This window comes from Staurois parvus, unplaced genomic scaffold (assembly GCF_062004578.1).
Source record: "Staurois parvus isolate SC_StPar_1 unplaced genomic scaffold, SC_StPar_1.0 ptg000019l, whole genome shotgun sequence".
Lineage (NCBI taxonomy): Eukaryota > Metazoa > Chordata > Amphibia > Anura > Ranidae > Staurois > Staurois parvus.
The window spans coordinates 31,903,280-31,918,521 of NW_028317815.1; the positions used below are offsets into that span (position 1 = coordinate 31,903,280).

General features: G+C 41.6%; 1 protein-coding gene across 1 annotated transcript in view; it reads right to left on the reverse strand.

The window, feature by feature from the left end:
* CAMK1D (calcium/calmodulin dependent protein kinase ID) overlaps nucleotides 1–15,242 on the reverse strand; it is a 356,591-nt gene that overhangs the window by 102,693 nt on the left and 238,656 nt on the right. The window contains exon 3 of the mRNA XM_089686269.1: nucleotides 4,730–4,804. Coding sequence (XP_089542395.1) covers nucleotides 4,730–4,804 — 75 coding nt within the window. The remainder of the gene's footprint in view (nucleotides 1–4,729; nucleotides 4,805–15,242) is intronic.

Here is a 15,242-nt window from a genome sequence, read left to right on the forward strand (position 1 = left end):
GTAACAGACTCTTGGTCCCAGGCCCTGCCAGTGGCTGCTTTTGTCCCTGCAGTTAAATGGGTTTATGTTCATGACCTAGGATGGGGGAAACAGAGGGGTAAACTGGCTCCATGGTTCTCTCTTCTCTCTCTTGGAACTAGGATGGTGAACACCAGGGCACCCTGCCCTCCCCCATGACAGGGGGAAAGCAGGAGCACAACATATGGATGTTGCTGCTTTCTCTTCGTTTGCAATCTGACCCACCTCCCTGCCTACTCTCTCAGCCTATACACATGTGGTAATACTAAACGCATTGTGACTGAGAGGCCAAACAAATTAAACAGACCATCAAATAAAGCAGTTTAAAACATGAGTTCACATTGTGCGGGGCCCCTTTGCAGCATGATTTCAAGCCCTGTCCAGTGCAAATTCGTTCAGCGGTTCAGGTGAGATTCAGGTGCGAATTGTTAAAGTGTATGACATTGGAAACTGCACTTGAACACGGCTTAAAATCGTACTTGACTCTTTTTTAAATCACACGGTGGTCAGCCCGCACATACAGTTGTGTTCAAAATAATAGCAGTCAGACATCACTAACCTGATCAATCACTGTTTTTGGTAGAAATGATATTTCTACATGGCAAATAATTTACTAGCAGGTGTAGTAGAGTAATAGAAATCCAACAGACCCAACAATCATGACATGCATGCTGCTGATTCTGTGTAATTGAATCACTAATTGAAAGGGGCATGTTCAAAATAATAGCAGTGTGGAGTTCTATTAGTGAGGTCATTCATTCTTTGAAAAACAGGTGGCAATTATTGCCCTTATTTAAGGAAGGAAGGCAGCAAATGTTGTACATGCTGGTTACAGTGCATTTCTCTCTGAAATTCTGAGGAAAATGGGTCGTTCCAGACATTGTTCAGAAGAACAGCGTACCTTGATTAAAAAGTTGATCGGAGAGGGGAAAACATAAAGAAGTGCAGAAAATGATAGGCTGCTCAGCTAAAATGATTGCAAATGCTTTAAAATGGCAAACAAAACCTGAAAGACGTGGAAGAAAGCGAAAAACTACCATTCGAATAGATAGAATAGCCAAAATGGCAAGGACTCAGCCAACAATCAGCTCCAGGAAGCTCAAAGAAGGTCTAAAGTTACCTGTGAGTACTGTTACAATTAGAAGACGCCTATGTGAAGCCAAGCTATCTGCAAGAAGCCCCTGCAAAGTCCCACTGTTGAAAAAAAGACATGTGCTGAAGAGGTTACAATTTGCCAAAGAGCACATTGACTGGCCTAAAGAGAAATGGCTCAACATTTTGTGGATTGATGAAATTAAGATTGTTCTTTCTGGGTCTAGTGGCTGGAGACAGTTTGTCAGATGACCCCCAAACACTGAATTCAAGCCACAGTACACTGTGAAGACAGTGAAGCATGGTTGCGCAAGCATCATGATATGGGGATGTTTCTCATACTACAGTGGTTGGGCCTATTTATCGCATACCAGGGATCATGGATCAGTTTGAATACATCAGAATACTTGAAGAGGTCATGCTGCCTTATGCTGAAGAGGAAATGCCCTTGAAATGGGTGTTCCAACAAGACAACGACCCCAAACACACCAGTAAATGTGCAACATCTTGGTTCCAGACCAACAAGATGGACGTTATGGAGTGGCCAGCCCAATCCCCGGATCTTAATCCAATAGAAAACTTGTGGGGTGACATCAAAAATGCAGTTTCTGAGGCAAAACCAAGAAATAGAGAAGAACTGTGGAATGTAGTCCAATCATCCTGGGCTGGAATACCTGTTCACAGGTGCCAGAAGTTGCTTGACTCCATGCAACACAGATGTACAGCAGTTCTCAGAAACAGTGCTTATACAACTAAATATTAATTAAGTGATTCAAAGGAAAGCAAAATCTTCAAACATTTTTCAGTTTATATAGTGAATGTTTGAGTTTGTAAAGAAGAATACAAACACTGCTATTTTTTTGAACAGTCTAATATTCACTTTTCTTCAATTTTTTTAAAGGAACAACACAAATTTGATATATTTTTCTTCATGCTTTGATTTGGAATAGAATGTGTAGTTTTCCCAATGCATTTGTGTGTATGGAAATAAAAGCTATTAGAAGGATTTTGAGCTTTATTCACTTTTTTCAACACACTGCTAATATTTTGAACACAACTGTATGTGAATCGGCTCTATAGAAAAGCCTTTTGGTTCACATGTCATACGAATCGGTTTCAGTTCAAAATGCATCTGATTCACATATATGTGAACAGGGGATTAGACTAATAAACTGACATCGGTTTATACATTAAACACAACATTACAAAAGATACTAACACATACAGTATTAAGACAAAAATGTATAATGTTCAGTATTCCTTAATTTAATGCATCTTTGTTGTGCAGTCCTGTTGTGATAGAGGAGGATGACCCCAGAATGTGTGATGACATCATTGATCACAGAAGCTGATTAGGCATATTGACTATAGATCCTGTAGAGAAAACTGAAATAGATTACTCCATCCATGCTAAATAGTGCAGATGAAGGAATCTCCCCTGATGGCTATTGACTGCATCTATTGGGATGCAGCCAACATTTGGCCAACAATTTTCTCCTCGTCTCCTTTGAAAAAAGTTGATTGAAAATTTGAGTTTTGTCGTGCAAGGTTGTGCCAATAAACAAAATATAAAATTTCTGGTTCTTGGGGTTTACTTATTCTGTAAATATTTGGGGTGTATTCAAAGCAAGAATGATATTAATTATTTCTATACCCTCTCAGAAAGAAATCTGCTACTTGTGAAATTTACTAGGCTTCTCTATACTATTCTCTTTTATTTTTAAAATTGTTTTAGTATGTCTTGTTTGTAATGTGACATCCAATGTGACAAAAGGATTTCTACTATTTAAAGTGGAGCTCCACCCAAATCTTCCACATTAAGGCCTTGTCCCCTGCTCCCCATTAAGGATTTGCACCTTTGTAGAGTGGGGGCGAAGACCTAGACGATTGGAAGCAGAAGTTCTCCTCCCCTGTGACAGGTCCCAGAGGACTGTGGGACCATTCACAATGCACAGTGCCACTCTCGCATGCAGAGTGGGCACCCAGCTATGAAGCTGCAGATGTTACAGCCAAGTGTCCACACTTAAGATGCCAGAGCCAGTTTTGTCCCCCTCCCCCCCCCGGTCTCTGACAGTACATTCTCTGATCCATGAGCCAGTCTGATGTAAACAGTTGATGTAAGAGGGCTCTCTGATGGGGACACCTGCTGAAAGGGGGGACTCTGATGGGGATACCCGACATAGGGTGGCTCTCCGCTGGGGACACCTGATGTAAGGGAGGAGTCTAATGGGGACACTTGATGTAAGGGGGGACTCTTATGACATCTGATATAAGGGGGCACAGGTTTTGTTTAATCATCCTAATTTAATAACAGCCCAATACATACTAGTGCTTGCCAAGCCGTGACACTGTGTGACAGACTATCAGTTACTCACACAAAGTGTTGACATTATGCCCCCTGACTTTTTTTTACTGCACCCCCAGATCAGGTAGGCTAGATCCGGCCCTGTCTGAGAGTCAGAGTGGTTGAATAGTTTAGGAAAAGCACTGGGTAGGGCTGACAACACTCCACAAAAATGCTGTGTGTTGTCAACCCACAACAGGATCGCACGCATTTCTCAACAGGTATTTTGCAGAATATTGAAAGCGATACAACATGGAGAAATGTGCACATATTGCAGAAGTGTACTGCATGTGTATTGTATTTATTTTGTCTTGACATACACTTTATGGAGACTAAGGGTTCTATGGCAGGTAAAAAGAGTAAGGTCTTGTTCACACCATGGCGAAGAGGTGATGGTTTTTCTGCATGTGTTCTGCTAGAACACCACAAAATCAAATGTTCTCTATGTGCCCTGTTCACACCACAACATTAATATCACAAGCAAATTTTTTTCTGCGCAGGAATCTGCAACATGTATAAAACTCATTGAAGTGAGCATGAAAACTGATGTCTCTGCAAATGAAATCTGTGCCTCAGTTTCCATCAGTTTTTCTGCACGTATTGTGTGAATGAGACCTAAGACAAGCAGATTGATGGCAACTAGAAAATTATTTGTTTAGATATTAGAGGAAATAAACAATTTAATGGTTTAAAAAAACAGTTACATTCCCAGCATGCCAGGAATGTAACTGTCACATGTGCTTGTCCTCTCAACCAAACTGTCAAACCATCAAATGGCTGGTGTCATAACTGATCACATGTGCAATACCATTGCAGTTGCAGATCAAAGAGAGGTTAAGATGGCAGCTTCCTTGGCAAGAAAGGATAGGAAAAGGAGGGTTTAGTTCCGCTTTAAGAGGGATAAAAAAGAGGAAATCCCAAAGACACAGTTTCAAAAGATTTTCTGAAATCTAAGGCGCACAATCGGGTATTTGTAAGAAGACTGGTTTTCATTGCAACTGGTTAAAAGTCACAAACTTGAAATAAAATAAATAAATCTACAAACGTATTCCTGTTAATTATGTGAATAATGAAATAAAGTATACAATGCTGTGGTAGCCATAGCAACCAAGCAAATGATACCTACAGGCTATGACAGTAGCGCAGTGCTTATTTATCAAACAGTACCTTTATGTATGAGTTATTATGAGTGGAATTTGAAGGATCAGCAGGGAATTATCTTGCATATCACTTGAGAACATTTTCTGTTCTAAATTGTAATTAATATCTACTCACAGCTGCATGACCAGATACAAATGACTGGGACTCTCATAGATATCTTCCAAGGCAACGATGTTCTCATGCTTGATTCTGTAGAAGAAAAAAAAAACAGCAAATGAGCTGCTTGGTAAATCATTGACATTAACAAACAGGTCTACCTGACAGGAGAGAATTATTTATCACTGCTATTGTTTAATCGCAGCTTTTCCCGTATTACCAGCTGGGTTGTCCCAGGAGACTAATGTAGAAATGGTAAACATTTTTCAAAGTTGCTCCTTTCTTATAGATTCCGCTGTGCACAGATTTAACCTCATAGGATGCAGCATTATTATCATTATTAGAAAAAAAGTCACTCTAGAGTCCTTAGTGGAATATATACCATGAGCTACCTACTAAAAACTGCATTAAACCCAAAAACAAGTGTTCGCTGTAGTTTGGCATCAATTTATTAGCCAAGTCCATCTAAATCTGCTACTGCATCGAACACTACCTTTTCCCCAGACTGAAAATGCTGCTGTCCAAAAGACGTTTTCATTGCTCCTTCATCCAGAATGGAGACACCTTAAATTACTGGCTGGATTATCAGATACAAATAAAGGGTAAAAAACCTTTAAGGATTTAGGATTGGTAAACTGCAATATATTACATTTTTGGGGGGTTTAATACTGATTTATAGAAGGTGACTCACCAAAAATAACTTCTGTTCCTTTTGTCACATGCATGTAGCACTTTGTCTTATCTAGAACCATGCTACAGTTACGAAATAAAAGTAATATTTCCTTCCGTTTGCCCTGGCTGTCAGCTGCACCCCAGGCTGAAGCCCAATTTATGGGTGTTCTTATGGGGAAGCTAACAGCACCACACAGCACAGTACTGTAGCCCTCCCATACTGTTAAGCGTGTGCTGAGAATGCAGGCATTGGACAGATTTCCCAATGAGTGAAGGCGAAAGGAAGGAGTGTTGTTACTGTCCCACTCCATGTTTTCACTCAGACTTCACTAGGTATTTGTCTCTTGTGTGCAGCATACTTGGACAAGGGTAGAAGGAGGGGGCGGTGCGTTGTTAAGCACACTAGCTTAGTATGCAAGGCACCTTTATAAACAAGACAAAGAGTTAAATATATTCTGGAACAAACATTCTTTCTGGTGGAGACTCCTTTAAATGCCCTGCAACTTAAAGTGGTTCTAAAGTTAAAATGCTTTTTACCTTAAAGAATATTTAAACCCAACATTTCACATTCCTGATATGTGCCTGGCTTACCATTTACTTGCATGAAAAACTATCCTGTTCTCTTTGTATAGCTTCCTTTGTGTGAAATCCCTGATGTTCCTGCCAGTCCTCCTGCTTTCCTATTAAAAACTGACCACACATTCCTGGGTCCTATAATCAAAATAAGAAGAGTCTCCTCTAGCCCTTCTTGACCTCTGCACATGCTGTGATAGCCAGAGCTTGGCGTCAAACAATTGTTCCTTCTTTTGCTGTGTGGGCCTGTGAGATGTACTCCATCTGTCTTATGGAAAACATGGTCTCCTGGGAAACAGGTAAATCTGATGATTATACTCTCACCTGGTCGGGTTGGAACCACTTCCGACACTCTCTGAAGTTTGCCTCCTACACTATATTGCCAAAAGCATTGGGACACCTGCCTTTACACGCACATGAACTTTAATGGCATCCGATATTGAGTTAGTCCATCCTTTGCAGCTATAACAGCTTCAACTCTTCTGGGAAGGCTGTCCACAAGGTCTAGGAGTGTGTCTAAGGGAATGTTTGACCATTCTTCCAGAAGAGCATTTGTGAGGTCAGGCATTGATGTCAAATGAGAAAGTCTGGCTCACAGTATCCACTCTAATTCATCCCAAAGGTGTTCTATCAAGTTGAGGTCAGGACTCTGTGCATGGTCCTTGCTTTGTGCAGTGGTGCGCTGTCATGTTGGAATAGGAAGAGGCCATCCCCAAACTGTTCCCACAAAGTTGGGAGCATGAAATTGTCTTGGTATGCTGACACCTTAAGAGTTCCCTTCACTGGAACTAAGGGGCCAAGCCCAAACCCTGAAAAACAACCCCACACCATAATCCCCCCTCCACAAAACTTTATACTTGTCGCAATGCAGTCAGGCAAGTACTGTTCTCCTGTCAACCGCCAAACCCAGACACATCCATCAGATATCAAGACAGAAAAGCTTGATTCGTCACTCCAGAGATCACGTCTTTACTGCTCTAGAGTCCAGTGGTGGTGTGCTTTACATCACTGCATCCGACGCTTTGCCCTTTGTGATGTAAGGCTTGGATGCAGCTGCTCGGCCATGGAAACCCATTCTATGAAGCTCTCTATGCACTGTTGTTGTGCTAACCTGAAGGCCACAAGACGTTTGGAGGTCTTTAGCTATTGACTCTGCAGACAGTTGGCAACTTCTTCAGCATGCGCTGACCCGGCTCTGTCATTTTACGTGGCCTAAAACTTTATGGCTGAGTTGCTGTTGTTCCCAGTTGCTTCCACTTTGTTATAATATCACTAATAGTTGACCGTGGAATATATAGTGTCAAAGAAATTTCACGGATGGACTTATTGCACAGGTGGCAACAGTACCATGCTTAAATTCACTGAGCTCCTGAGAGCGACCCATTCTTACACAAATGTTTGTAGAAGCAGTCTTCATGCCTAGGTGCTTGATTTTATATACCTGTCACCATGGAGGTGATTGGAACACCTGAATCCAATGATTTGGAGGGGTGTCCCAATACGTTTGGCAATATATTGTATATTTGTGCCAGTGATTCACTGACTACAAGTATCTATTAGACGCCCCAGCTTCATTCTACCATAGTGCTCTGGCCCATCATCCCCTTCCCCTCCCTTTTTTTTTCTTTTCTCCCCTCCCTCCCTCACATTGTACACCTTTTCTCTCCCCTTTATACATTACTTGCATACAGGTTGACTTCCGAATGCCAATATACTGGATAAATAGATCTCACCTACCACTCTCCCACTCTCCCACTGACCGCATAGTAATGACTACATAGATGTCGGTACTGGTGCCACCCAAGATACTGGCAGATGCTCTTTATGTACATGGTCTTAAGTGTAAACTTGAAACTTTGTTTATTGCACATAAAAGACAGAAACTTACAGGAGGGTAGAGAGAAAAAGGCAGATCAATATTCCATCAATGGGAGTCTACCACGGAGAACAGCACAGTGTGCAGTAATAGATGATGATCAGTCATCTGTCAGTATCAGGCGTTTTGGCTGGCATGATAGAGGGGGCCTGGCACCGAGGCTTGGAACACACAGTGGAGTGCAAAGTGTGCGCGATGACATCACCGGGCGTCGTTGCGACGCGTTTCCTGAGCATGCGCTGTGAGATAATCGTCCTAGTGCACTCCTTTGTCAAGCTGATGGGATATAGTGGGTTGTGCTGATATACGAAGTAAAAAGACATGTGGGAACATAGAAACCCCCCAATGTATACCAGCCTCCCCCAACCACCTTTAGGGCATCCACAAATTGTCTCAAAATAAGCCTTCACTAACAAGCTGATGACGTAATCTGTTGTCTGTGTCTATGTAATATTTCCACAGGGAAATAATAGATCGGAGCCGACAACTAGCTCCGCGGTGATTTCATCACGCCGGCCGTCACATCAAACATTGCACATCTCAATGTACCTACGTTTTGCACAGTTAAGGCTTTGCAGGTTGTGGACCAATGTACTGTATATACTTCCTTTTTTTAAATACTGGCATGTGACATTTTTAAAAACACAAAGAAAGAGGCACAACAATGAATGTTAAAATGATTTTGCTCAGTAAGCAGACATACAAAATAAAAAAATCCCATAGAGCAACAGATGGATAAGGTAAGTGGATCTCAGCATACTGTATAAAATATGCAAATATGTACTAGTCACAGTGCTGAAAAATAAAGTTTGTTTATAACTGGCAAAGTCTAACTGGCAGGCATATACAAATCTAAGTATGTTTTCTAGCTCGGCAGTTCTGTTTGAAGAAAGATGCCTGCCTGTATTCTGCCTACAGCTGACAGCATGAAATGTGGGCATGAAGCTCGACTAGTCTTACTCCTGAGATTCCTCATGCAGCATAAAGCCATCCACCCACAAGTGTGGAGAAAGTGATCATCATCTGGGAGTAAGACGGTATATTGGATTTGGCTGCCAAGGAACAGAAACATCAAAAATCTTCACAATTATTCCACAGGCCCACAAATTCTGTTGCTGTGTTGCTTGCTCTTTGTTCTTTTCCATACCTGTGTTAATGTGGTGGTCACCACCTGTAGCTTTGGCCTCTCCCTGGATATAGTTGTGGTCATTTCTAGTCTACTTATGGCTATTCTCGGCCTGTATAAGCTGTCTTCTTTGTTCGGTAGTGTTCAGTTTATGTGTCATGGTTGCCCTCTGACAGTATCATCTGTCATCTTTGTTTTGTACTGCTCAGTCTCTGTGTCATGGTTGCCCTCTGTCTGTGCAGGGTTGCCAACCATCCGTAAATTTATGGACAGTTTATAAATATAGGGCAAGCTGTCCATAAATGTCCATTACAGATGGAGGCTGCACGTAAAAATAAATGGCTGTCAGCCAAATTTGGAACTGTGCATGAGCAGTTCTGAAGTCAGCCGGGCTCGGGAGGGTGCACAGTGACATCATGGTGCAGCTAGGTGCCTTTTATGAATCACACAGGACTGGAGGGGGAGCCAGGATTTGGAAGCAGGAGAGTCGCCCGATGCAGCATTTAGTTTCTGTGTCATGGGTTCTCTCTGATGGGATCATGTCATTTTGTTCTATAGTGTTCAGTCTCAGTGTCGTGATTGCTCTCTGACAGTATCAGATGTCATCGTTTTGTAGTGTTCGGTCTGTGAGGGAGATTTATTAAAACTGGTGAGTGGAAAATCTGGTGCGTAGAAAGCAATCAGCTTCCAGGTTTTTTTTGTCAAAGCTTAATTGAACAAGCTAAAGTTAGAAGCTGATTGGCTACCATGCACAGCCGCACCAGATTTTGCACTCTCCAGTTTTAGTAAATCAGACTTATGTGTCATGGCTGCTCTCTAAACATCTCAGCTGTCATCTTTGTTCTATAGCAGTTGTCTCCAAAACTGTGACCTGGGGACCGGATGTGGCCCTTTGCTTGCTTTTATCCGGCCCTTGGTGCACTAGTTCATCCACTAACTCCATCAATGGGACATCATTCCTGCCACTGACACCACCAATGGGGCACAGATCCTCCTGTTTACACAAATTATAGTATACAATTTCACCCAATATCACCAACACTATTCCTCCCAATGACATCAATGATGGGGCACTATTTCTCTCGCTGATGCCTACAATGGGGCACAATTCCTCCCAAAAACACAAACAATGAGGCACAATTCCTTCCACTGACACCAGCAGCTGGGCACCATTCCTTCTACTGACACCTACATTGGGACATAATTCCTCTCATTCACACCAGTGCTAGGATACAATTCCTTCCAATAACACCAACAATGGGGCACCATTCCAATTAACACCAGTGGTGGGGAATTGTTCCTCTCACTGACACCAATGACAGACCACTATTCCACCCACTGACACCAACAATGGGCCGCAATTCCTTCCATTGATACCAATGATGAGCACTATTCCTCCCACTGACACCAATGCTGGGGAACTATTCCTTCCACTGACACCAGTGATGGGGTACTATACCTCCCCTTATTCCAGAAATCGGACATTGTTTACTCCCAGTGAAGCCAGGACATTTTCTTCTCTGGCTTCCAGCAGTCCAGCCCCCTAAAGTCTGGCCCTTTCTTTAGAAAGTTTGGAGACCCCTGTTGCATAGTGTTCAGTTTGTGTCATGGATGCTGACTTTATCAGCTGTCACCTTGTTTCTGGAGTGTTCAGTTTCTGTGTCTAGTTGTCATGAGTCTGTGTGATGAGCAGTCTTTAGCAGGTATTACAAAATGTGCTTTCATGTTGGACATTGCTGAAACCCCATAAAACGATTCTTCAAGTGGAACTTCACTCTCCCAATCAACATGAGATATTTGTAATCTTTACTGCATTAGTAAATAGATAGGAAAATATAGTTACTAGTTTTAAACTAGGAGTCTTCAGGAGGGGAGGGAAAGATCTAAGCTCAGTCTATGCCTGAGCTAAGGGCAGATGGATTCCAGGAAGTAAATGATACATGAATCATCTACCCTTACTCAAGATTACCACTGCCAGAAATGCCAGGGGAGTGTTTTTCAAAGTGATTTCTCAGCAAAATAAAACATGGACATATAGGTGGATGGGTGAGTTTGCTTTGATTATTAAAAGTAATTAAATAGCATTTTTAGTTTGTGGTACTCAGATGCAGTGCAATTCCACTTTAAAAAGTGAACCGAGTTGAATGGCTCAATACGTATGAACACTTCTTTGATATACTATGTCTCCCTTTGATACATAATACACATTTCCCCGAAACCTTGTTTCCAGCATCTATATGAAACTGCATGCTGAAGACTTATTCAGTTTTCATTGCTCGTCCATCATCTGTTAGAGGAGCATTTAGGAGTCTGGGGAACTTGGCATGGAGATTACACTGGTGCTGGATGCTCATTCACATGTATACATAGCCTCAGAGATGTACTAATGTATGATGTCTTACCTCTCACTACAGTTATTATTAGAGAGTTACTGAGGAAGGGCCTTACCTATAGACATTAGACATGTGAGTTTGCAATAAATCAATTTTGGGAGATTCGGATGTATATGAATCTCTAAACGTCAATGAATCTGAAAAGTTATAACAAAATTAACAAATGCATTTCTTTCATTCGGATGACATCACATGATACAATAGTAGTTTGGGCCCATAGGGAAACCAATTCAATTTTTTAATTCATTCGATAATTCAGATTCAAGTAAATTTGTGATTTAAATTAAATTTGCAATTGTCTCAGCCAGTCAGTTCAATTCCACAGTCTAATTCTTAGGTTTGAAAAATCGGGGCCTCCGAAGTTTGCATTATTTATGCATCTGAAAACATCAAATAGTTTGGCTATATGAATAACGAATCCAATCGAAAAACTGAAAGTGAAAACAAATATATAGCAATCTTTCAAAATAATTGCAAAATTTTTTTCATCCACCCAGACCAACGAATATACGAAACGAATGCCAAAGATACAGAACGCATTCCAAAATGAAATCAGTTCAACATAATGAATCCGAAATGAAATGAGAATTTCCGGCGAGCACATGTCTAATAGACATACATAGATCTCTACACATGTTCTCATTGCATGATCCTCTTATGTTTGTAACTATTTGTGAATTAAACTGGAAATAAACCTAACAATTATAATTTAATATATTGCAGATTACTAATCCTTAAATGTGGTGGTTACATTAGTTTTGTTTTTTTAGGCTTTGTCTTCGTTTATTTTCCTCTGGCGATCTAGTCAGTAACACACTTCCTTTCTTAGGGTGTCTCCACTCATTGGAGAAGTAACGGAGCCACCCTTGGACAGCAGGATTATCAATCTGGGAAGAAGGTAATGTTCACTAGCAGATTTAGATGAACTTCGACTAACAAATGAAAGCCTCATTCCAGCACTTTTAAACAGTTACAGCAAGAGTTTTTTTTTTTCTTTTTGGGATCAAGGCATAGGTGTGTGTAGCCTATTGCATTAGGGTGTGCACCTCAAAGCTCAAGCACACACAAGCCTCTCTCTGCAGCCTCAGCTGCACTGGAGAGTGAGTGAATGAGAAGTGCTCTGTGCTGAACAACTTTCTGTTCATTCACCAACTGTAGCATAGCAAACAGTTTACTATTCTTCAGTTATGAATGAACACAGTGAGCGAGCGTGTTAATTTAGAGAAGACAGCGGCCAGTAAATTATATATTTACTAGCCCCTTTCCCCACTCTCCATTCTGAAGCATCCACCACAGCAGCCGGGGGAGAGGAGAGGAGGGATGTCTGCAGCACTGCTGGGGAAAAAGGCACAACAAGGGGAGAAGCCTGGGCAGTGCATAGTGATTAGGGTGTGCCCAAGCACACCTGGCACACCCCCTGCGCACACCTATGGATACATACACTGTCATTTATATCCACGCTGGTCATCATCCTATTGGTTACTATCAGCCAGATCGCATGATTCCCAGGAATGAATATTGGTGTCATCCTTGCCATCACGCATTGGGCTAGTCCCAAACCAGGCGCTTAAGACCAACCTAGAGACAGGTGGTCCATGGCTAACGATGAGTGCACATCCATGTGGGGCACTGATTGAGCACAGAGGAACACCTGTCATTTTTTGCACAAAGTTCACCAATTAGTATTCAACACCTGGGCACTTTATTTTTCCGAATTGGGACTGAATGTTACAATTATTCACTATGTATAAGCATTATTACTCATGTATTATCAAATTTAATGCACTTAATTCATGTGCGTATGGTATTTTGTTTAAAAGTTGATCATTGTCAGCACCCCTGTCAGTGTTAAAAGGTTTGTCTCAACTCTGCTACTTTTACTGTTAAAGAAAGCTGAAAAATAATAGACTTTCTGGCCAGATCAACAAAAAGAGCCAAAAAAGACTACAAAAAAGCTACTACAGCTACAGAATTGGTAAACTGCAATATATTGCATTTTAGTTTTGGGGTTTAATACCACTCTGTGTGCCTGCACAGAAAAACTATGTGCAAATGCAGGCCATAGACGGGTCGTTTATCGGGCGCATTTTCATCCGCACGAAAAATCGGCTGATAATCACGCCGTTAGTGGGGCCAGCCCGTCAGCCGTTTTTTGCAGATCTCTTCATTTATTTTTATCGGGCATGCTGGAAAATCCGCAAAAAACGGCCGTTTTTCGTGGACATGGGTGGCAGCATCGGCAACGGGGCCGACTGACTTTTCGTTTATTGGCTGAAAATTCGGCCAATAAACAGCCCGTCTATGGCCTGCCAGAGTAGATAGATAGATAGATAATCCGTTTAGTAGATTTTTTTTTTACATGTCTACATTTTTTGAATAGGCATATGAGGCCATCAGGCTATGACACTGAAGCTCAAGGAACAATGCCTTTGAGACTTGTATGTACATTAGGCAGCAAAGAGCAAGCCATGTACACATTATTTTTCATGCCTTAAGGTTTGTACATTTGCCAGAGATCTGAAGAAGCAGCCAGTCCATTGGAAATTGCAGCATCTGACATCAAAGACCAGCGCTGCCAGGAGGAAAATAACTGTGCTATGCTAATCCCTTTAGTCTCCACAAAACGTTTAAGTCAATGCAGAATATGTTTGTGGGGCATCCAATTTACATTTCCTAGGACTATGGCCGTTTAACCCATTCGAGTGGAAGATCAGAGGAATAAAGACAGAAATAAATAAGGATAATTATATTTGTTTAACCAGGTGACAGATAAGGCAATGGTCGCATATGTAAACAGGCTTCTACTCCTATGTTCATAATAATGAAGGGGAACAATACCATATCATTGAAATGAACACATTTTAGGCTCAACCAATAGCTTTTCCTAACAACGATAATATCCCAAGGCACTGAGACAGCCTAATATTCCTTCAACATACAGTAGATCTGTAAGAAAGGCATGCAGGTACTGGACAATCTACATGTTATGCCTATACATGTCAACGATGCTCTACAAAATATCAAGTTTAATCTGCTTATATTTTGCCTTCCCTGGTTCCTCCTCACATCCCCTCCTCAACAGGGTTATGACATTTGAAATAAAATACTTCTGTTTTCAGAACAAACCCTATTTTAAACCCTCTGTGCTTCTCTATGCAATGAAGGAAGATCATAGCTGGGTGCTGTGTACAGCTTTCTGAAAATCTCAGCACCCTGCCTCAGTACCTCTCTCAAAAGCCTCAGTCCTGATGCAAGCAGTGGCCTGGTTCTTGGGAGGCATTACACAAATATCAAAATACCTTGATGGATGGACGTCAGTTTGGAGAAATGGGCATTCCTAAGTAGACTGCAATTGCATGTAGTCTGGCCTAGATAACACCCACATGTGACAGTAATGCTGGGGAGGACAGTGTTAGATGATGCCAATCATCCTCCAGCCACAAAATGCAGTAGGATCTGTTTGACTTGCTGCAGCTTTTAATGCCCACAGTAGGAAGCTCACAGTGTGCAGTAAAATCAGATTAATCATTTTCAGTACAGGAAAGGAGCCTGTACAACTGTGAAATGTATTTATTTCAGGTACTCATATAGTGCCATCAATCTACACAGTGCTTTACATATATGTTGTGCATTCACATCAGTCCCTAACCCTCAAAGGGTATACAATCTAAGGTCCCTAACTCATTCATACATACACATACTAGGGCCAATTTAGACAGGATCCAATTAAGCTACCATGTCTTTGGAGTGTGGAAGGAAACCAGAGTACCCATGCAGGCACAGGGAGAACATGCAAACTCCAGGCAGATGGTGCTGTGGTTGGGATTTGAACCAACAACCCTAGTACTGCCAGGCGGAAGAGCTAACCATTTAGCCACTGTGCTACCCAAT